At 41.3% G+C, this 24148-nt stretch overlaps 1 protein-coding gene across 12 annotated transcripts in view; it reads left to right on the forward strand.

The window, feature by feature from the left end:
* The window catches only part of BCAS3 (BCAS3 microtubule associated cell migration factor), a 296591-nt gene that overhangs the window by 177557 nt on the left and 94886 nt on the right, over positions 1 to 24148 (forward strand). For 2 of the 12 annotated variants that reach the window (XM_088176985.1, XM_088176986.1), the window contains one exon: positions 19531 to 20591. The exons of the other annotated variants lie outside the window; for them this stretch is intronic. In XM_088176985.1, coding sequence (XP_088033111.1) covers positions 19531 to 19556 — 26 coding nt within the window. In that variant the 3' untranslated portion in view covers positions 19557 to 20591. Of the gene's footprint in view, positions 1 to 19530; positions 20592 to 24148 lie in introns of those variants that run through there. 12 annotated transcript variants of the gene reach the window in all.

The raw sequence follows: 24148 nt of genomic DNA on the forward strand, positions 1-24148 counted from the left end.
CCAAGCTGCAAACTGGGATTTCACTACTCCTTCATTGCTGGGGAGAGGATTCCTGTGCTGTCTGCTGCATGTGCAGATGCATAAAATCCCTCATGTGTGACTAAAGCTCTGTTTTCCATGTATAGTTGTCCCTGAGCCTGTCAGGGTTTGGAAACCAACTTGGGGTCACACAAATTCAACTTTTGGTTTTGTAAACAGTTATTAGCAGAGAAGTTTCAAAAGCTCTCAGTAGGTGGAGAGCATTGAGCTCTTCTGACTGTGAAATCACAGTTGCAGGGGAGAGAAGAATTTCCAACCTCTGAACATTCAGACTATTTACAGTGGGAAATAAGAAGTAAAGCTTGTGTTGGCTGTGTGTATATATCCACGGGGTTGATATGAATCTCCTGAATTTGATCTTATCTCTTTTCCTCTTGGAAAAGAGCAGTAAAACAAGGTAATTTAAAACTACCTGAACACATCCTTCCACCTTACTGCTGGGCCCTGAAGTCGTAACCTCCTGACCTCGGGGTTATGGGTCTAGTGCTTTTTATCCACCCTGATTTCCCAGTATCTGCCCACTTCCTCCTGACATTGGAGCCTTGTTATATAAGGAAATTGGAAACACCGACCAGCCTGTGCAGCAATCTCCTCTGGAGATAAGGGCACTGGTGCAAGAGGGCTGGTTTTAAATAGAAATGAGCACCCAGGGTATGGGGGAAGCTGAATAGGTTTTGCAGTGCCAGTTAGGAATGCATTTACTCAAGAAATTACTATATATTTTTACACAGATATAGTCATTTGACTTTTTTTAAAGTGAAAAACATACATTGAGACTTCTACAGCTTAAAAGAATGCACATAAAAATCAGAATATAAAAATCAGTATAGTTTGGAGAGGTTCTAATTCCATAAAAGATTGGCAGGAGGATTAATAGAAGTCTTAATAAGCTGCTTGATTTCTTTTGTGATTGCTTTCTCTATTTTTACTCTTAACTCTTGTCTTTCTGGAGTGGGATTTGGAAGATGAGGTGTCAGGGGTGATGTCCCAGGTGGGTGTTTGAGCTGAGCTCAGGTACAAGGCCATGAGTTCTGTGGAAAGATTCAGCCTTGGAGGGGAAAAGAGAACAGGGTTCCATCAAAGCCAAGCAGTGTTGTTTCTTCTAGAGAGTTTTGGTAGACTTCTGTCGTGACAGAGTTAATTTTCTCAAGTGCAAACTGGTTTAGTTTTGAGAAACAGAGCTCAGTAGGAGGAGTGTGGAGTCTGAAGGAGACAAGAAGTTTAAAGCAGTAGAAGGTGATGGTGTATCAAGTTAAAAACACAGGTACACGTTGTGTGAAACCCAAAATTGCTCATTAAGACATCTGCAGTAAAGGCTCTCTTTTTACAAAATAACTCAGATGGACAACAAAAATCAAGGTATATATATAAGACACTGTCTGAGGGTGGCAATGCTGGAATGGTGGAAGGTGGCAATGCTGGAAACCCTCAGAATTAACAATGGTTGGACCAACTGTGAGAAAATTATTGTAAATTTGTTTCTTTGCACTGTTTGATAGAAGCAGAAAGCAAAGTGAGAGCAAATTTAAAGTATTTCAAGTACATTTATGAAGTGACTGGTAAGAAGTGTCCAGGACTGGTGACATCCATGGGATGTGCTTGAATAATTTCAAATCCAGAATCCAGGTCAGATCAACTTCTCTTCCAGGGCACACAGAGCACCTTAGAAAAACCTAAGCAAGTCTGATTGTTTCTCCCTGTAACAAATGTGGTGCCTGGAGCAGGGAGAGCAGGGAAATGTTCCTTGAGGCTGAGCCAAGGGAAATGCAGAGCTGGGCTGAGAACTTTCATGGCAAAAATCTGCAGCTTCTCCACAAGGAACAGCCACCACCTGCAACAACAGGAGTCCATGGGAATGGCTGAGCCCCACCATTCCTTTGGAAGAGAATTTCAGGACAGTTTTAGTCTTGGTGGTAACAAATAAACAAATTCCGGTTCCTGGGAGATGGGGCGGGTTGGGACAGTCCCTAAATATCCCAGAGACAGGAGAGGCACAAGAATATCCCAAATGAATATCCAGGATTGTCCCAAATGCACAAGTGTGCTAAACAAAATTATATCAGGCAGCAAGAGCTTTCCTTAGACATTGCAGTCATTAAATAGTGCATTTATTGTCTGTTAATTAATATCTCTGGTTCTTGGAGCACAATTCTGAAGTACATAAGATGGATTAAGGGAGGTAAAATTTAACTTATGTTCTGGCAGTTTAAAACATATTGTTGATTTAATCTCATTGAACTGCTCAACTGATCCATAGTACTGAGCAAAACTTGATCAGGAAGGACCAAAGAAGAAGAAAAGAATGAAAAATAAACCATACAGTAGCAGACATGCCCAAAGCTTCGTGGAATGAGTAAATAAGAAGATTTCATAAAATGAAACAGTAATTCCTTTCCAGAAGATTAACCAAATGGAAATGTTCAACATACAGGACTGGTTAATTAATAGTCAGGTCCATCAGTTCCCTGTAGGGTTTTCCATTTAAGAAAGTCTCTCTTCTTAAAACAGAGCAGGTAAAATGATTGAAGTTGCACTACTGTGGCTTAATTATTTTAAGTCACTCTCAGGTTTATGTTGTACTAACCTAACCTCTGGTGTCAGTGTTCTCCTTTTCATTGCCTTTAGGATAGATTTCCTCATGTTGCATTGACTGTAGAGTTTGTGTTAAATATTATAATATTCATATAGAAACTCCTGTTTCTTTAAATGTAGTGTCAGAAGAATTAGTGCTTTTCCATGTGCATATATATAATGTTGGCCTCAGTTTTTTATTATTTGGTGTTAACTTGATCCTTACAAGTCTCCTATAAATGTAACTTCATTCCTTAATTAGTCTTTAGCATTTCCCTGGATTAAATTTACACTGTGAATATTTTTCCTTAGTAGTCATCTTTGGGTTTGAAGCAGGAAAACCAGTGAAAATAATAACTTGAGAGTAGCTTAAAGTCATTTCCTTCCTTTTCCTTGACACTTCCAATGCACACCTGCACTGGAGCCCCCTGGCAAAGGGAGGCTTTCTGTGGTGGCCCAGTGGACCTTGGTGGTGGCCCACTGGTGGCTGCAGGACTAGAAGTGCCTTTAAGGGCAGTGTGAGTTGTATTGGCAAAGTTTAAATCTTTAGCTGTTTACCAACCCCCAAAAACACCAGAAAAATTCTTAAGGGTTTGGTTGGGTTGGTGATAAGGAAAACCCTTTTAACCACACTGTGTTTGTCCAAAAGATGTAGAATTTGGATTCAGGAGTCATTTTAACTGAAAATTTAACTTTATTTAAAAAGTAGCAGAGTGAGACCAGAAGAAAGGATTCATAGTACAAAGCAGAAAGTGTGAAAGAAAAATCTGCCCCCCTCAAATGGAATATTTCTTTATTCCTTCTTTTTCCTCCAGTAGGAAACAGGAAAACCTTTAACTTTGTTATCAAACTACTCTGGCTTCGTGAGACAGCTCCTACCTACGGTTTAACAGGCACGGAGCAAATTATTTCTTATTTATTCTCTCCCCTACCAGCAGTGCTCATTCCAACTGCAGTGTCCCTTTTCTGCCACCTAAAGGAAGGAGTAGTGCCCCATGGGTTCTTCTCAAAAAGCAAAAAACTGTTTTCATCACTCACTCCAACTTTTTCTCCCTAATTCCCGATAGTGTGGTCTCATAACGTGGTGAAGAGAGGAACAGGACACTGACAAAATTCATCATAAACTGCCATTTAAACCCCAGCATTTTAACACAGATGTCACATATAAGAAATTTGGAAGGAATTTTTTTTTTTATCATGGTTGTCCAGTATATAGGCCCCAGTCCAGGAGAGCACTTAGGTCCATGCTTAACTTCAAACATGAGAGAGATGAAGTCAAGTATGTGCTTAAGTGTTTCCTTTGCATTTGCTGCCAGCACCAGGATGGGGGTTTGGGTCCTACGGTAGCAGGTGAGTCATTCCATAAATCTCTGCATATTATGAAGTGATTGCATGACAGCTTTTCAACTCCAAATAACCATTCCTGGCTTTTCTGGCACCGGATGAATTAAACTCTCGCTGTTCGTGCACGGGTTTGTAGTGTCTGTGTTTAAAAATGTGTAATTTCACCTTCTGGCTGTGCCAGTTCTCAGATATTTTGGGGTTGTTTCTGTGTGGGAATTCAGAGCAAGAACTCAAAGCTCCATCCCTGAGATAAAAGGTCGGGCAGCATCAATTTGCAGAGAATTTCTTGATAATTTCACAGCTCACGCTCTGTTTGGTGCAACAGAAGCAGGTATTGAAATGACCCAATTGATGAGTGTGTCATCCTGGCACAGCTCCTCAGTTTGAAACCCTGTATGTTTTCCCTGCTTTCCAAGAGTTTGATTTGATTTTTAAATGAGGTTTGGGATGTGAAGAATCCTGAAGGAGCGAGGAGCCGTGAGCGTCCCCGCCCTTTCCCAGCTGGGCTTTTGGCAAAGTGTCACTCCCGCTGTTAAACACGGTGACCTTGCTGCCTATGATTTACTAACTGTTTTACAAACATTTCCTCACTCTGTGAGGTTTGATATGTTCTCCATCCTCAACAGCTCAACAGAGCCACTCAACCACCGAGCCAAACCTGCCTTTGTTTACAGCTTTTCCGGAAATTTTCGCAGAGAAAAAAACTTTCTCCTTTTCCAATGTTTTATTTTTAAGTCAACACTTTCTATGGTTTATTTGTGCAAAGCAACATTCGGGTACAAGGTATTGCACCGTGTCCAAGTGGGAATTGCTGCTTTTCTAAAAATAAATTGGGGGTCATGTGAACCAGTGCAGAAAAATCTGAAGATACCAAATATTACAGGACCTTTACATTTGGTGGTTCTTTTTTCCATAATATTCTGGGCCTGGATTTTTCTGAACTTTTTTTCCCACATTAGTTTCTATAATAGAGCATAACGTAAAATGTTGAAGCACAGGAAGGAATCTTCTTTTAAACAAAATTATCAGTGTTAAAAATAACAGTCCTATTTTCCCTCAGTGTGCATTTTTTTTTTTTTGTCTTATAAAGGCTTTATTTAGTACCCTCGCTATTAGATATACCCGAAGACTCCAATAATACTTAAGTGGCATTTTATTTCATTAAAAGCTTGATTTTCCTAAATGCTAATTTGCCTCATGTGCCTTGAAGTCCCACAGATTGAATTTCATATTTTGGGCAGGGAACTTGAAACTCAGGGCGCTTTGGAGAAGGAAATCAGGCAGCTGTGCTTGGTCTTTGCGTTGAAACTTAGCGCAAATTAAAATTAGAATGGGATGGGAATGTTTTTATTAAATGTTTTCACAGTGGAGATATGTTTCATGGAAATGGCCTTGTTTTGATGACAGTTTCTCAGGGTCAGGGTGGAATTTCTAGGGAGAAAAGGAGACAAGAATAACCTGGGCTGCCTGGGGAAGGGCACGCGGGGCTCCTCGTGCCCAGGTAGCCGGGTGCTCCCAGGAGTGGGAATTTCTCTCTGTTCTCTCTTTTCCTTTTAAAACATCCATTTATTTACCATATTTATCATTTCTGTTGAAAATGCCGCCAGTTTCAGCAGCAGGACAGACTTACTGCCCTACAAAAAGTCCCTTTCAGTGCTCTTCATTTTGAAATATCATTTCTCTCTGGTGTTTCAGAGTGAGGAAATAAAAGGAGCTCTTTTATGGAATATTTTTTTTTTGTAAATTGGCAATTGATACAAAAGGTGAAGACATTAAGGGAAGGTCGTGTCCTTTATTAGGTGTACAGGTCGCTCAGGACTGGGTATTAGATTTAAATCTAGTTCCAAATGAGAACTTGGTTTTGTTTTCAGTCCTGATCAGTTTGTTCTTGAAGCTGTATCCCACTGAATGTGTATTTTCAGGCCTATCTGAAAAATAAATGTTTTCTTTACATTTTACAGATTGGTAAAGTAAAATTTAAATGACCTAGGGAGGTGTTGACATTGAGCTCCTGCACAACAGGGATGGATGTTGTTGAAATACCTCCTTGATCTGGTTGTGTTTCTGTCCCGTGGCTATATTACATATATTGCATTTTTAATCCTGTGAAATACAAGTGAATTAGAATTCTAAATCTTCCTTTTAAATGCATTAGATTATTAATGCTGTTAAAGGAAATACCCACAAATGGAATTATTTCTGGAGGGTTTGTTTGCTTGTTTTAATCACTCAGAATCACTCAGGCATTCGAAGGGAATTTTCTGTGCCAGGCTACCAAGTCAAAATGAGAGAAAGAACCTTCACCAAAGGAAAACAAGCTTTAGATACTGATGAAAAATACTTTGAAAACACTTTGTGTCTAGAAATTATCATTATTAATGTAATGTCTGTTATGTAATGCCAGTGTTATGATGAAAGCTAGGAGAAAATGCATTTAAATACTGAAGTAAATGATTATTTACTTCGTGCAAATTAAATAAATTCAACTAAGTGAACATTTACTTCAGTTTCCAGCCGTATGTGAGATGGAAAAAAAATAAAAGGAGGGAAATAAAAGTCATGTTTGAGTGTGTTGCAGCCCCACAGGCTGCAGCAGTGCCAGTCCCTGGCTGCCAGAGCAGGGCAGCCCTACATTCCCACTCTGGAAAAAGTGATTTCCTCTTCCAGCTTGGTGTGAAAAATCGAGGAATGAGTGAGTGTCAGGCAGCACATGCTCAGAGAAGTGGTTAAAGGGAGTGAAAGTGTCAAGTGCTGAGTGCTGGGTTTGTGTGGCCCAGGATGGGGAAGGGCAGCCCCGTGCTCACCCCGTGATCCCCAGTGTTGGGTGTGACTGCAGGGCCAGCCCAGCAGCAAGGCTGCTCTCAAACTCTCCAGGCTCTTTGATAAACTGCAGCTTTTCTTGCTTTGTGCCTATCCTCCAGCCAACAAACATCACTGAATTTTAATCTTTTTTTTTTTTTTTTCTGGTTTTTGTGGTTAGAACAATTAATATTTACCGATGGATTCACTGGTGTGAACCCTCTCAGAATTTGTTGAGTTTTTGTCTCTCTCTGAATATGCTTTTAAAATATTCCTGTGCAGTTTGGAGGCTGTGTGACCTGATATCAGGAGAAGCAGAGTAGACAAACCAGCACCATCCTGCTGGATGTGTTCTATCTGGATTTAAATCCACGGTCCTGGTCGTGTCCATCACCCCAGAAACAAAGAGAACAACCCAAACCATGTGTTTAGCAAAAGAAACCACTGATTAAAGACTTCTTCTAAAATAGATGTCCCCAAGTGCTGACCACAGGTGTGTTTGAGAAGGAATTTGGGATGAATCCTGATGGGAGAGAGGTGCAGGAAGGAGAAAAGGAAAATGATGCAGTTGCTTTTCCCTTGCTGCTGAGCACTGCAGCCAGCTCACCACTGCTCTCCTCATGCTTTGTGGTTCCAGGGGATGATATAAGTAGTGTGGAGTGGTTTTGTTGCTATGGGAAAAGTGCTAAAAAAGGCTGGATCTCTTGTAGAGCTCCCATCCTTTGGGTATTTAATGTACAATTTCTGCTAAGGACACTCAGAATTATACCTCTGATTCTAAATTGCTTAAATGTTGAAACATATGGTCTTGTGTGCTGTTCACTAGGAAACAACTGGCTGTTTCCAAGCTGCCAAATTCAAATAAACTCAGGCTGTAGGAAGGGGAATCTGCAGCAGCTCAGAGGAACTTTAAAAGAGAAGGTTTTTACTGAGAACCTGACGTATAGAAAAATGCTAATTAAACTTCGTGCCATATATCGGTAACAGATAATTAAATGTTAATAGCTGAGAAGTTTTTCAATTAAAAATGAGCTGTTTGTGTCCTCTTGATTTCTTCAGGGGGCCAGGGCAGTGTCGCTGTCGTTTGTGGCGTTCCCTGCTACAGTAATCATTTTAATAAAATGCAATTATCTGCATAATTAATTTCTTTGACTGCTCTGCTGTGTCCTTCTCTTGCAGAGGCCAGAATGTCAAAGATCAAGTAGACTGGAGAAAATAAAAAATTCACGTTGTGAAAGGATATAAAAAATACTTGGAATTTCAATGCATTGGCTTCTATTTATCTCAAATGTCAAGGGCAGTGTAAAATGTATTTTTAAAATGTGTTTTTGTATGGTTTGAGCCCATTCTTGGCGTAGTTGTGAATCTAGAGGGGCCATTGTTCTTTGAGAGAGTTTGAGGGGGTTTCTTTGTACAAAGTGACAAAAAGAAGACTTGGAGTACTGGGCTGCCATTGTTCCTGTGCGGCGCTGTAAAATTTGATTTGAAATTAGGACCTCGGGGCAAGCTCTTCAATAGCCAGTTTTTATTTTCTGCCAGCATTTTAATCACTCTTGGGCTTAAAGTGGATGACCAACATAATGCCTCTATGTTTAATAGAACAGTTCATATCTTGAAGGCCAGTTAACTGAATTCAGAGATCTGTCATCTGCCCAACATTAGTCTTTTCTGTTTCCTGTCTATTTATGAAGATAGCCCTGCACTCCAGCCAGCTCTCAAAGAAGAGCAACTCTTTCTTTCTCTTTCCTTTCCTTTTTTTTTTCTTTTTCTTTTTTTTTTCCCTCTGAATTTCTTCAGAGCTCTGCTATTTCTTTTAGTGATCCCTTAAAGTGCTGCAGCGTCAGCCCCTGTTCATGTCACCAGATGGGGCAGGAGGGGAGGGACAGATGGGAGAGTCAGATTTCCCAGTGAAACAGGATGATGGGAAGGGAAAAGTGATACCTAAACCTCGTGCACTTCCTTGGGATTCCCATTCAGGGATGTGTGAGTAGGGGAAGCAGGAAAATTGAAGGTTTTTTTAAAGAACTGATACCCAGGTCATGCTGCGCTTAGGAGAACAAGAGTCTGCAGAACATTTGGTCAAATTCCGAGGGTGGTTTGATGTGTTTGGGTTATTTGAACACTCTGGATGGGCTCATCCTGGCAGTCCATGTCCATGGTGGCTGGGGAGGTAGCAGGCTGGTGGCCTGGCTGTTGGCTGCACGTGGAGGAGCTCAGAGTGTTGCACGTTCTGTGGGGACACTGGTGACCCTGGTGTGGCCACAGCGAGGTCCTCGTGCAAATGAGGCCAAATCCAGAGGTGTAGTTCAGGTTTAAAGCCATTCAGTGAATGGGAGGGAGCACACAGGGGGTTTAGGTGGTTTAGAAGGAGCTGCTCTGGGAGTTGTTCACTCAGCCTGAGTTCCTGTCCCTCTGTCCTCAGCTGAGTGTCACACACGAGCTTGATGGGGTGTCAGGGTGACACCAAGCCAAGGTGACATTTCACATTTCTACAGTGCAAACTGCACTTTTTCTAAAATGTAAGGATTGGAACAGATGTTCCCTCAAAAATTTGGTTTAGGTTGCTCTGGGAGTGCTAATTGGGACAGTGTGATTGGGGAAAGGACTTCAACCACCAGGCTGCTTCACACTGACCACTAACTGCTCATTAACTGGTGATGGTTTCTGATTGAGTTAAAACTGGGCAAAGCTGACACCAGCAGCCCAAAGTAGAAAGGAAAATGTTTCATGTCCCATTAGTAATTATGATCTGTTGCACATTAAAATGAATTCTTAGTAAGCTGAAATTCGGGGTTTAGTTTGCCAGAAATGAAACAACTTCGGGCACAGATTAGGATATTTCAGTCATAATCATCTGATGCCTTTGTTGTCTTTATTTGTCTGAAATCAACAGAATCCAGCTTGTTTTCCAGGCTGTTCCTTGTGCAGTTGCAGGAGCAGAGTGGCTCACCAGGGCTGGGGATCTAGGAGAGGTTAACATATTCAGCAGCATCAAGCAGAGCTTTTCATTCACGTTCAAATGGAGCTGTGTGGGTGGCTCCACAATGTGGGAAACGCTTTTCATTGAAGAATCTGAATATTTTGTAAGGAAGTGAATAGTTGCAAATAATCTTTTCTGTAACACTGAAATAAAGAACAAATGAGCTATTCTGAGAACATACTGAAGCGTTACTGTCTGCAGTGATTTAACAGAGCTGTACAGAGAAAAATATTCCAAACTTGACAGATTCATATCCTAATCTTTTACTCCTTCATCAGGAGAATGTGTGGTTTGTGTAGCTGATACTGGTTAAAGCAAAAGGAGTTAAAAGGATATATTTGCTCCAGCACTGCCTTTTGGGAAGTACAACTCAATTTCTTAAATTATAAGTGTCAGATAGAACTCCAATAGTCAAAATGGGGCCCATGGGCTGGGTACATCCCCAAAACACCCAGCAGCTCGTGTGTGACAGAAATTTGGCTCCTGCCAGGCCACAGAGGAGATTTTGGGGCTTCATGTGAATATGTGAGAGCACTGGCACAGCTGCCCAGCAGTGGTGGAGTCCCCATCCCAGCAGGGATTTAAAGGATGTGTGGATGTGGCACTTGGGGACGTGGGTTCCTGCTGGCTTTGGCAGTGGAACTGTTGGGTTTGATGATCTTAGAGGGCTTCTCCAACCTCAGTGATTCTCTACTGGAATGTAACAGTGACATTTTGCTCTCATTATTTTACTGGGGTGAAGTTTTTCCCTGAGTGCAAGGTTTGAAGGGCAGGGCCAGACTTTGGGAATCCCTAAAGGACAATCCCCAGCCCTGCTTTCCTGCATTCCCACCCCTGAACTCAGCCCTGCTGCAGGGCTGAGGTGGGATTTCCCTGCACACATAAAACACTGCAGGAATTCAGGGGCAGCTGCTGCAGCCCTGTGTGCTCTGTGTTCCCAAATAATAAAATTTCAGCAAGTCCAGGGGATCTCCAAGGCAAGGCTGAGTAGGTCAGCATCAGCCTTCACTAAACGTGATTAACTTTATCCATCTCCTGGTGCATTTCTTTCCAATCCACTCCTGTGCTTGATTTAATTTTGCTTTTATGTAAACTCCCAAGATTTAGCTTCATTAGAATGATTGCAGGGATTCCCTGCTCACAGCCTGCTGCTCCCTGATCCCTCCAGGGGGTTCCTACCAACCCCTCCAGTCTGGTGATGTGGGGGCAAAACTGCAGGGCAAGAGAGAGCTGGTGTGGGAGAGATGCTCAGAGAGGAATTCTGGTTGGAATCCAGCTTGGGAGGCATGAGAGCAGCTTAGATCTGCTGGGGAGGAGAGGAGCAAGCCCAGGGACTCAGGTCAGGTTTGTTCCTGTTTTCCTCAGCATCCTGTGGATTTGGTGATCAGTAGATACTCTTCTTACTTTTTTTTTTTTCCCCAATAATTAAAGATCTATTTTGAAATCATTTTTAACAGATTTTGTAAAAACTGCAGTGCCCTTATTCTGAATTACCCATTTTGCCCGTGCCTAGAAATGTATCATGTGCTACACAACCTTTTAGTTGCTTTTACCTTTTCTAACAAGTTCAAAACCCAGCCACAATTGTTTTCAAGCTTTAGGAGGTTAATATTGTATAGACCATTTTAACCACCATTTTAAACTTACATTATCACCAAAAAATAAATAAATAAATAAATAAAAAATCTTCTGCCTTTTCCCACAATATTAGATCTATCATATCAGAGTCCTTTATTGAATATTTTATTGACCGTCTGCTTGCCCTGTGCTAACCTGCCTGACATCCAAAGTTTCTCCCTCTCTGGAGAGGCCACGTCAGTTCCCATTAAGCAGCTGAGCATGAATTTTCCCTTCTTATTTCCTGTGGATAAACTCCATCCCAGCAGGAGGAACCTGGTGCATCCCAGGCACAGAAGCTCAGGGTGGATTTGAGGTGGGCTCCACACACCAGGATCTCCCCTCTGGGGCTTGCCATCAGCATTTTGGATAATTTTGATTTACACCAATGTAAAAGTATCAAAGAGGAAAATTTCTTCCCCTGGCAAGTTAATTACTTGACTTCTCATAGAAGCAAAGCTTGAAGCAAAAGGGAAGAGGAAAATTTGCTAAAATTAGGCAGCCTGTCCAGCAACAGGGGTTTGATGTCCTGAGATGCTGCAGTTTTAATTTTGCCTCAGTTAATTTTCCAATTTTTTTTCCGTTATTAATATTTAATTTCACTTTCTGCACACCTTCCTTTTTAAATTACTTAATATTTAAAGTCTTTGTTTTCTGTTTTCCTAGAAAACCAGGAAAAGGTTGTGTCACTGTAGGGTTTTATGGCCACACAAACCCTTTGCTTTGCAGAGTCTGCTCAGCTTGGGCATCCTTGAGAGTTCTGTGCTGAGCCTGCTGCCCTCTCAATAACGTGCCCGTGGTTTTTTTGTTTTTTTTTTTTTTTTTGCTGTGCTATGTGACATTTACTAAATAGTTTTAATATGAAATAGATATAAATCTTTCATAATTCCTCAGCTGACATGGTTGAAATAATGGACAATGTCATTATGTGCCTTCCTTGGTATGCAACAATTGTTTGACAGACATCGTGGCGTCTCTGAGCAAAGCATCCAGGGCAAGGGACAAGAAAATTCTCCTCCAAGCCAGAAAATATTTTAAGCCACCTTTCATGGCGTATTATTTAATTTTCTTTTTTTTAAATGAATCTCAAAATATTTAGAAAATTTGTTTTTCTTCAAGGAATAAGAATTCACACAAGAACTTATAACAGGACAACTCTACCTGAGCTTTACTATTGTTGAAAAGCTCTCAGAAAAAGAAAAAAAAAAAAAAAAAAAAAAAAAAGAGCAAATTTAGAACAGTTTGCTGGATTGTGTTTGTGAGTGTATTTTCACTGTGGTGGAGCTGGAGGGGTGAACAAAGTTGGTTCAAATTATATCTCTGGGACTGCAGTGTGTTGGCAGCAACGTGTGACTAACTCAAAATGCAGTAAGAAATTGAGAAAATTTAATTTTTTAATTGTGGTTATGGAGGTCTGTGGAGAAGGGTGCAATTCTTGGGACATGTAAGGCAGCTTTGAGTTTTTAGTGCCTTTCTTTTCCAAACTTGGTGTCAGATGTTGTAACTTAATTTATTTTCCCATTAGCTTTTGCTAATGATACTAAAACTTCCTTTAAAAGCTTTCCTAATTAATGATCTTCTTGCTCCCAAACAAAAACTATATTGTCTTTGAGAAGTGCCTGACTATTTTAAAAACAACGGGCTGTTGGTAGGTTTTATTGCCTCATGAATTTAGGGTCAACACACCTATTATTTGCCAGAGTTAATTTGTGCTGGGTTATTGACTGCCAGCTTGTTGGGGATATCTGACTCTTGTAAAAGTTACACTCATCTCAAATGGTTGTAATTTTATTCTTCGTGCTCTGGTGCCACAATATTTAGCTAATAAAAGAAGGGGAACAGTTTTGTACAAAGGCAGGTATTTAACTTCAGGCTCGTGAGAGCCAGAGAATGAGGTTGTCTTTACTCTTTGTATTCCTTCTCTCCAGCACTGAATGGTTTTAATTTTCTTGTAGATAAGGAGAGGGGAAAAGACAACTCAATTAAAATCAGAAGCCATGTAAAAAAAGTACAAGGTACTTAGTTTTAGGATTTCTAAGTTTTTAATCAGACTTTTCAGGTGGCTCCATCTGAGCTCAGGGCTTGTCCAAGAGGAAGTTTGGCCACTTGCAAAGGGCTCAGTGGCACTAAAATAACCAAATGCCTGCCAAAAAATGGGAGAGCTGTTTGATAACTTGTGTGTCAAAGTGAAAATATCCCCCTTGGACCCTCCAACCTGGAAGTACAGCAGATAGTAAAGCTGGCAGTTGGTTTAAAAATCCCCTAAGAAACCATCCCTTTTGTGTTTACAATTCAGAATTAAATTGGGGAATTGTTCCTTCTGGTTTTCCAAGTGCCTGCTTCCATCCCAAATCTGAGCCATGTGAGTCCTTGTGGGGTAAAAAGCAGAGTTTTCTGTAAAGCAGCCTTCAAATACCCAGTGCCCAGCCCAGAGTCTCTCACTGTGCCTTCTTGCTCTTCCAACTCCAGTCGATAAAAAGTTCCTCAGCAGAATCCAAATTAGCCCCAGGAAGCCATGACCTGTAATGTGGGAGTTGGAAAATATCCATTTATTCTGCAGGGTGCACAGGGAAACCACGTGTTCCCATGTAGGAAATTCAGGAGAGTGGTGAGCTTGACCCTGTTATCCCAGTGTTTTCCCAATCCTTTTCTTTTTTTTTAATGCCCAAGTAAGTTATTATTCCTTTGCTTCATTCTGGGCTGACAGAAACAATTCAAAGATTTTCCTCAGCATGCTGGATCTCTGCTGGAGTTTATTCTGAGATCCTTCCTATTAAAAAGTGGAGGGTTATTCTGACCCCTAAACCCAGCACTGCTGAGCAGGTGACAGAAAATTCTTTGCTTGATTTCCAGCAAGCTCTGGCTTTTGGCTCTCTGCAGTGGATATTTATTCCATAAAAAAGGGGAAGCATCTGAGACTGGTTTAAGCCAAGTCTAGGAGTTTCCCTGCCTGCCAAAGCCACCCTGAGGAAGCACCTAAGGAACTAAAGCATCTCTGCTTTTATGGTTGTTTTATAAATAACCACCCCAATCCTTCCTGAATTATTCTGCTAGTTTACAGTGTGTGTATAGCTTTTAAAACTGGAAAACCAAAAGCTGGCTGTGTTGGTTTTCTCACGAAATTGTAGCCAGAGCAGTGAATTCATAGCTAAGCTCTTACTCAGTGGCTACTGTATTTATAAATAACTCTTCACCATGCCCTTTTTCTCCAGCCATTACTCACTGTGAGTAGCACTTACTCACGAGCACAGAGTAGCAGAGAAGTCGATGATTCTGCTGTCATTACTCACAGTTTTAGTGCCCTGGCAAATCAGGGGGTCTGTTTTCAACAAGGCATCACTTTCCTCAAGAGAAGTGGCAAATTTTCCTCCCTGTTAAGGCTACACTTGCAAAAATTATCCCCAAGGAATTAACGCTGGAGATAAATCACAAATGAAAGCAGCTAAAAGTGGGGAGAAACTATAGGATGGGATATTTGGAAGGGTGTATGCCTGAAAGTGGTGCTGTGTTTTTTTTTCCTTGGGCACTGTCAGGAGAGTGGAGCTGAACAGCAGCTGGGAGCTCTGATGGGAGAGGCCTCACCTCATCCTCCCCTCAGCACCACTCTGCTTTGCTTTCAAAGTGTAAATTAACTTAAAGGTTCAAAGCTTTTGGGAAAGATTTCAGAGTAGAGGTCATCTTTTCTGGGTGGTTTATTGGCTGGCCTGTGTTTGCCCACATCTCTAGTGTTTACCAGCTGAGGGAGTTTATGAAATTTTGATGCAGGAATTAGGTTGTTTGCTCATCTTGTACCTTTCTTGCTCATATTATTGACAGTACCACTGAACTGCTTGAGGCAGATAGTATCTCAGTGATCACTCTGCTATTTCAGCTCTCCACTGCTGACAACATCAGAAGTGTTTTAACAGGGTTTTAATGGGCAGCCTCTGCAGCTCCTTGGAGGGGTTGCAAATAGCTGCTGTGAAAAAACCTTTTCTGCCGCTCTGAGCCGACGTGCCCTCCTTTCCCTTTCCTTTCCTTTCCTTTCCCTTTCCTTTCCTTTCCTTTCCTTTCCTTTCCTTTCCTTTCCTTTCCTTTCCTTTCCTTCCTTTCCTTTCCTTTCCTTTCCTTTCCTTTCCTTTCCTTTCCTTTCCTTTCCTTTCCTTTTCCTTTCCTTTCCTTTCCTTTCCTTTCCTTCCTTTCCTTCCTTTCCTTTCCTTTCCTTTCCTTTCCTTCCTTTCCTTTCCTTTCCTTTCCTTCCTTTCCTTTCCTTTCCTTTCCTTTCTTTCCTTTCCTTTCCTTTCCTTTCCTTTCCTTTCCTTTCTCTTTTCCTTTCTCTTTCCCTTCCCTTCCCCATCCAGCTGCTGCGTGTCTGTGGCTGCAGCACTGGTGACAAACCCTCCAGATGTGGGTCAGGCACTGTACAAGTCCCTGCACCTTTCAGGGGAGCTGTGAAGAGGAACAAACACGGCCGTGAAAGCGCTGGGAAGGGCAGGGACCCAAACCGCGTCCACAAATCCAAACAGCATCGCACCAGTTACACCGTGCACAACACACGGCTTCCCCCTCTTGTTCTGGTGCTCACAACATGTTTTTCACGATACCCCCAGAGCAAGACTTAAATGATTCTGAAGCAAACAACTTATTTTTCAGCAGAAAGCAGAATGGGATGGAATAAATCCCCCCATTTTCTCAAGACAAAGCGTTGATTTGATGCAGCAGTTTCTAGCTGAGTGGTTGCCTTGCTCTGCTTGTTAGCAGAAATGAGGCTTGGAGAACAGCTTTCTTTGCAATATGGAAAAGCTTTCTCCTCCCTATTTTGCTTAATATAACTATAATGTGCCCTTTATCACACTTCAACTTGAGTAATCCCAGTTTGGAAATAGTGCAGAAATACCCATGGGAAAAAGCACGAGAAACGTACATTATAAAAAACACACAGGCCAAGCTCAAAAGATCACTGACATGTAAATTTAATTAAAAAATTATAGGTTTTCAATGAGGGCTTGTGTCTTCATTTACCAGTTTCCATGACTTCTCCAGCAAAAGTGTTTCTTTTTTGCATTCTGGTGGAAAACACAGCTGAGGGCTATTCCAGTCCCAAGAAGAGTCTCTATTCTGTGCCACAGGGAAAAAATAAAATTACTCAAAATATGTACACTTGAAATAAGTAAGAAAAATATCCACCTTCCTGTTTTGTTTTATTTCTATCCTCTAACAAAAGTTAAACTTTCCAGTAACCAGCAGTGCATGAAAAGCATGTCCTAACTGTGTGAATAAGCTTCCTTTTGATTGCATGTGCAAATTTTAGGTATTTTTGTTCTTTCCATGAAAGCTGTGAGAGATTGGATAAAATAGTGGTAAGTGGGTGAGCAGAAGAAGAGCTGATGGCCAAAGTAGTGGCTCATGAAATAAAATGTCACTATTCAAAGAGGATTCCAGCTTAAAGAAGGGAATCCCAAAGTTTTATTATAGAAAAATTATTAATTTCTGCATGTTTAAGGGAAGAAATTCCAGCAAGAGAACCCCACCTTCCTTGGTGTGATGTCCCAGGACCACGGGGTGTCCAAATCCAGAGATTCTCCTCAATGTCCTCAGCCTCAAATCCTGAGGGAAAATAAAACTTGAATCTCTTGGCTGCTAAAACTTAAAAAGGAAAATCCAAAGGTCTTTGGAAGTCAGCAGGATTAAATGCTTTCCTTAACTCTATTCTTCCATCCACTCTTCTTTCAGCAAAGCCCTGTGCAGGCTGAACCTCTCAAATATCAGGGTATATAAAAGCTACTTCTGCTTAATACCCTTTATTTCAGTTTTTAATGCAGTAAAGGCAGTGGCTTTTGTGGTGCTTTCTTAAGTCCAAAGCAGCTGCTCAAAGGACCAAATCTTTGGGTTAAGAGAGGGGGAAAAAAAACCCTCTTGTCTCTGGAATTTCAGCCCCTCAGTAAATAAATGCAGGAGATGTTCAGAGCAGAGCTGTGACTTTGACACTTTCTGCCTCCAAGCTTGTGGGTTCTGCTGCAAGTTGCAGCACTGAAAACCACTGTGGTTTTTGTTTCTCTAACTTAATTAATAAAAACAATTCATCAGTAGCTGATGCCTTTCAGAATGGTTTTTCCCTGAGTCAGCTTACTGTGGAAGAGGGTTCATTATAAATTACAATGAGCAAAACAAAAAGAAATAGGCAGAATAAAGCTTCTGATGTGGTGGGCTTCTCTTAGCTGAGTTTATTTGAGGAAACTTGTAGCCAAAATGCTGCATTCTCCTTTTTATACATTGTTCCATGCCTAAAATGAAAGAGTGGAAATGAGCAAGAGCAGAAGGGACTAAGGGAAGGAAAAGGAGCCAGTGCTGCTTTAGACTTATTTTTATGCAGATTGTTTGTCACCTGTGCTGGTTCAGTGGCTGCTTTGAAGTTATTCTGGCATTGGTGTTGTGCCTTAGGCAAGGTTGTTTGCTGCCTCTCTGTCCATGTTATTTCACTTGCTTTTATGTTCACTTCTATCTCATAGATTTGCTCTGCCAGTTTGGATGTAATTGTATGAAACCTGGCTTTTGGTTTTATCCTTTTGCTCACACCAGCCATCCTTTACCCTGCAGAAAGACACTTGGTGAATGAGAGGCATTGCACTGGCCTCATCATTCCTGAATTTCCCAAAACCAAAAATGTAATATTTTAAATTCTTTTTCTTAACATGTTCTAAACATGATCAAAACCAATTAGAAGTCAGAGGGTCAGAGACACATTCATTCCAAAGGGGAAATCTGATGTAATTAATGCCTCTGATGGTTGGACTCCATGGTCCTGGAGGTCTTTTCCAACCTGAATGATCCTGGGGCTCATCTGGATACACAAAGTGATTCCAGTGGATGGGTGAGGATCTGGACTGTGCAGGATCAATACAGAGATTTAAGGGATGAATTTATCACTGCAGCTGTTTATTGAACATCATGGAACAGAAACCAGCCTGCAATTGCACAGGTTGTCCCTACTTGAATTCTCCCTGTCTCCTTTCCTTTATTCCCAAATATGTTTTTATCCCACCTTTGTGGGGACAGCCAAGGTGCTGCATATCCAAAGGGCACCTCCTTACTTCAGGGTTGGAGAGTTCCCTTAAAAACAGACCCTGTGTGTAACTCTGGGTTCAATCACCCAAAATAATGGCTAAAATTTCCTTATGTTGCCTGTGCTTCTTCAGCACGTGGAGCAAATGTAAACTGCAGATTTAAAAAAAAAAAAAAAAAAAAGGGAAAATAAAAAGTGTCTTGTGCTTCCCTGAGATTCCCAGGTCCAGGGCACAGCACCCATCACCCCAGGTGCCCAGGCCAAGGCCACAGTGACAGACTGAGACTCTGGGTCATGCTTTTTAACATCCATTTGTATTTATGGCCTGATTCTGAAGGGTATTAAATGTATAAAATATGTATGTTTAAGTGATGTATTTGAATCTCCAAGTCACTCTCCTGTTAATGTGCTTTTAAGTGTTTTCATGATGATGTGCTTAGGTAGGAACAAATTGAGCTTGTAGGGAAGTTTAGGGAAAATAAAACTTAGGATGGATGCCTCGAGCTTCTTCAGATGGATTTAGCAGCAGGAGGAGGCAGGACTGGAGTGGGGCTTTCCTTTCCTTTCCTTACCAGTTATTTTGTCTGCAACGGGGGCCAGTCAGGTATAAAATAGAGATGTCAGTGAGCAGCTGATCAGTGATGGCTTTGGCAGAGGTGAGGATGTCCCTGCTTGTTGCTGTGACCATCCCAAACCTCTGCCATGGCTCTGTGTTCTGCAGTGCATCCTGCACACATTTCAGTCACATGCTGCAGAGCGTTTTAGGCAAATTTTGTTGAAGCAGCTGTCGGATGAGAACGATCAAAGCTCAGTTTTGTTCCTGGAGCTCTCTCAGAATATTCCTCATGGGCTCCCAGGGCTGAAAGCAGTCACGTGTGGCAAAGCCACACTGCCAGGCTCTTGTGCTCTGGAATTTAGAGGGAAATGAGGATCCTCTCCCTCTCATTTACTTCCATTGCTGCCTCTTCCTTATTCCCATGCGCTGAGGTCTCGCAGTCGTGGAACTGGGCAGCTCCTTTCTAAAATGCAATATTTACCCTGTGCCACTTCTGAGCCCGAGTCCTCAGTGACAGAATTGATTCAGTTGGTGCTGCTGCACTTTTAATGTTCCCTTTTATGTTCATGTTTGTTCCAACAGAGTGGCCACTAGCACAGACGACTTGAACTTGTATCACCCGCAAACTGACAACGCTGGAGCCACCAGTTTGTCATTATCCCTCCTAGTGTATCTGATTTAATTTTGCAACACTGGATTAATTCTTAAAATTGCAGTGCTTTTTGCTCGTTAATGGTCAGTAAATGATTCGGGGTTGGGGGGGGAGGGTTGGTGGGGGAATGGAATTCATCAGTTTTGCAGTCGTTTTAATTCTTCTCGTTTTAAGTTGTTCTATAAATATGTCTTTATGGATGTAGTTTTACTAGCTTAAAAACATCTAATTGAAAACAGTTGCTTAAATCTCTTTGGATCAAGGAGGCAGTAATAAGCAAAGAGAGTATCTTATCCCTGCAATCCAGAAACGCTTAGTGACTGGTATACTCAGTGCATGTGTAATCAGCTTCTTGTTTCATCTAAAAACCTTAGCTCTCTTGGTGTGATTTAGTACTTCCCCAGCAGCATGGTTTCCCTTGTCTGTAAGATTATCAACGAGTGAAACAAAATCTATAAATCAAAAATGGCCTAACAGGCAGAAGTGTTTTGAGAACTCTCTCTCGTTCTTTCGTGCCCTCTCGTCGTGGGGGCTGCTGCACATCCTTGTGGGCCTTGATTTGAGTCTTGCAAATTAACATTTTGTCGTGCATTATGTAATGTTATTCTTATGACTTAACTTTTGCATCAGGCAGGGCTGATCTCTGCTATTTTGTAATGCCCCCCCAGCAGATGAAGCCTCTCTTAGAGGAGATCAGCCTGGGCATTTACCTCCTGACGCTGCCTGGGAGTCCCAAACCACTGAGCTCCAGGGATAAGAGCTGGGTTATACCTCTGCTTCCTGAATTCTGGGGGATTGGCAAAGGGGGTTATTGCTGGGATTTGGGTTGGGGGCCTTGTGTACTGTTTGTTTAATGTCAGAAATGTGGATCCTTTCTGGCTGATGAGATGTAATGACTGCAGATCCCCGTGCACGGTGCGGGGATATTTGGATGATGTGAACGCTCTAAATGATGTTGTTAATACATTTAAACAAAAATTACTGATGACCACTCTGGCTGCTGGCCTGTTTCTTCAAGGCTCCTACCTGTGTCTCTCTGCTTTGGAATGTGGTGCCATTTTCCAAAGGGATCCTCACAAAGTGCCCCAGCAAACCTCGGAAGTGTGTAAATGATCCGTGGCTCGTTTCCAAGTGGGGAAGCCAGGGAAAGAAAGCCAGTCTGTGCTGGGGGACAGGGAAGGAGAAACCACAAGTTTTTCTTCATGCAAGTGGGAAGTAAAACAGGTTAAATTACGTGAGATTTAGTGATTTTTTTTTTTTTTAAACATCTGTGTTATTCGTCTGAATTGGACTGTCCACATGGTCCATTGTAATGTCTCATTAAGAGTTGTAATTAATGGAAGTGGTAATTTCATAAATTGCAAGCCCACATTTAATAAGAGTTTGTGTATCTTTTTCCTTAAACAGGCAAAGTGTGCAGTGGACTTCACTCAGAAAGTTGTGTCATTTTCCTTTTTTATTTATTTTCTCTTGAAATGTCAGATAATTTACACAAATGTATCAATCTGAAGGATCAGCAGTGTGGCAGCACCACAAGACTGAGGAGCACACACTGGTGCAGCATCTGATTCTTTGTCCAGGGTTAAAACTCAGAGTTCAACCCCTGAAAATTCTTTTTCCAAGTCTTTGTGATAAGCAAGCAGCACTTCACACAAGGCCTTTGTTGGAAATCACCCGTGGTTTGGGGCTTTAAGAAATGCCTGAGTGTGTTCTGCCCATCTAAAAGCCATCCATTACAAAAAATAATCAGACATCCTTTTTTTTTTTTTTTCTTGTACATTTGTGTCATTCTGCGAATCAGAAGCATTTTGTGTGCTAAGGGCAATGTGCTTTGCTTTTGGAATTCCTGAGTTTCACTAAAACCCTGGGGCATAGTTTGTTCAGGAGACCTGAGGTGACCTGTAAATGGGAGCTGCTGTGTCCCTTTGCTGCTTAGCAAGATCATTGTAAAGAGAAACTGAAATGCAGTGTCCAGATATAATGTGATAACATCATCATCCAAAGAGAAAAGCAGTATTTTTATATTAGCTGACCCATTGAAAGCACATTCCTCTAAGATGGGAATCTTTCTCATTTGTAAATAAAAAATCTCAGATGGGAAAAAAAAAAAAAAAGTTTACTTTCCTGAACCCAAAAATCCTTCTGCAAGCAGGACTGGGGCTGAAGAGTTGCTGTGGAGGTTTGGATTCTGTGCTGCTGCTTTGGATGCTGAGCTCTGTGCAGCCAGGGAAGGTGTAGGAGAAATGAATAGCTGGTTTGGTTATAGGATAATGTGCTGTCCTGTTTGGGAACCAGCCTTTCCATTCTTGTGGACTTAAAACCTCAGTTTTTCCCTGACATCCCAGTGAGTAGCTGTCTATAAACACACTGACAGTCTAAAGAATAATGAGGGAAATGTTGTGTTTGAGCTCCTGAGCTGCTGTCCTGCAGTTTAGTTCACCTTAAAATTAATTAAGAATCTTTATTGCCATTGTCTTAGATGAGTTTCTAAACTCTAAATATTTGAGCTTCCCTCTGAATCTCTGTTTCCCTGTGGTTGGAGTGTGGTGAGGACCCTCTGCATCCCAAATTTGTGTCAGTCCAGGGCAGCACATCCCATTCTGAGGTGCAAAACAAAGTTCTTGCACCAGTTGGGAATTTGGTGGAATTTGCTTCCATCTGACAGCGTTTCCAGATGGAAAGAGGCAACTGCCTGTTCCTGTATGGGGCCATTTCCATTCCCTTCCACTGGGTTTGGGGTTGGGGAGGGGGATTGGCCTCCCAAAACTTTGTTTTCATAGCATGAGAACAGATGTTATTTCACTGCACTATCTGGAAGCTTTTCCTCCTCCCCCAGTCCTGCCATAGGTGCTTGTCTTTTGAACCAAGACAAATTCCATTGGAAGTGTTAGAAAGTTCAGTTCCATTTCCAGGGGTTTTTTAATGATTCCTCCCTTTTCTTGCACGGTGGGTTAGGAACGTGTTAAAGCTGGTGGTAAAGTAATTTATGAAGGGCAGCTGGAGTTCAAAAGGTTCAAATATACAAGTTCAGTTCCAGCATCGTTTGGATCTTCACACCTCAGTGTCCCAACAGAGAAACTGGATACTGAGTTTTTACAGGTTTTACTGTAAAAACTGAGCCCTCCAGAACTTTTAGTAACTAATGGATTTTGCAGGAGTGATTTGACTACCCTGGATGTCCATTAGCTGGTTTGCTTTGATGTCTTTGCTGGAAACCTAAATGGCTTTTACTTGCACTTTTCTTTTTTTTACCAGTTCTATGTTTGCAGGAGATGTCTTTTGTATCACAGTAGCCAGTAGGAAAAAAAGTGATGTACTCAAAAATTGGAGGAGCATTTAATCACAGAATATCCTAACTAGAATTTAAACTGTGTGCTCTCAAGAAAGTTTCCATCTGCACCTCACCAATCCCGAGATGACAACATGCAGTTTTAATCTTCTGATTCTTGATTTTTTTCTTTTCTGGGTGGTTTTGGTGGTGTTAAAATTTAATCCTGAGGAGCTACATTGTATTGAATCTATATTTCTCTCTTTTCCTTGCTTGTCCTACTTTATTACTGGCAATGGGGTTTGAAATATCCTGAAAAATCTCTGTTTTCTAATATGGGGATGATTGATAAAATACCTTTCTACATCATGAGTAGTTTAAGAAAGTTTCCTCTTGCATTTATTGAGCTGCCAGACACTTGGCACCATTAATTTCATGTCATATACTCTTCCTTTTAGAGGTGCATGCCTCTGATGGGCAACTCTTAAAAGTATCTTGCTAATTTAAAAGAAAATACTGATTTTCAGGGATATTTCAGTGACAATTCTGGACGTTTTACACTGGCTGGCACAAGAGCAGAGGAATGATCAAACCACTTCCATTTGGAGGAGGGGGCATGGGATGGGCTGGGGGTGTTCCTCCCTGTCAAACAAATATTTAGGAGGAAGGAGGTGTTGGAGCTGCTGTGGTTCCCCACACAAGGGTTTTATTTTGTGGTGGAAAATCTAATCTTTCCGAGACCATTTCTCTTGGGTCTGAGTCTGAAGTCTGCTTTATATTGGGAGATTGGCATGAAATCCACAGCACTTAAGAGGATAAAGGCCTTTGTCTCCAAAATGTACATTTTTTTTGGAACTGTAAAGGCAGTGGAACAAGAAATGGTTTTAAGTCTATAATGTTAAGATTCAAGCTTGTAATCCTTTCTCAAGTAAAAATATGTTATAGATCAATTTTATCAATTCCTATATTTTTTCCATGTGTTTGAGAGCATTCACTTTAAACAAAAAAAGAACCTTCCCCATTTAACTAAAAACTGAAAAATTATAAAAGTTAATTACAACTACTGTCACTAACCAGAGTGACATCTTCTGGTTCCTCTGTAGGCACCATTTGATTTCTGGGAGAAGCATGGGAGACTTTAAAATAAATGTAATAAAATACCATTTCTCTTATTGCCTTTCTTATTTGGATGGTCACTTTAAAGGACCCCAAAACCTGTTTGTACATGAGGACATTGGGCAACTCCTCAGCTTCAAGGTAAATTAAATCATATTTTGAGA

This window comes from Sturnus vulgaris, chromosome 21, assembly GCF_052056855.1.
Source record: "Sturnus vulgaris isolate bStuVul1 chromosome 21, bStuVul1.hap1, whole genome shotgun sequence".
Classification (NCBI taxonomy): Eukaryota; Metazoa; Chordata; class Aves; order Passeriformes; family Sturnidae; genus Sturnus; species Sturnus vulgaris.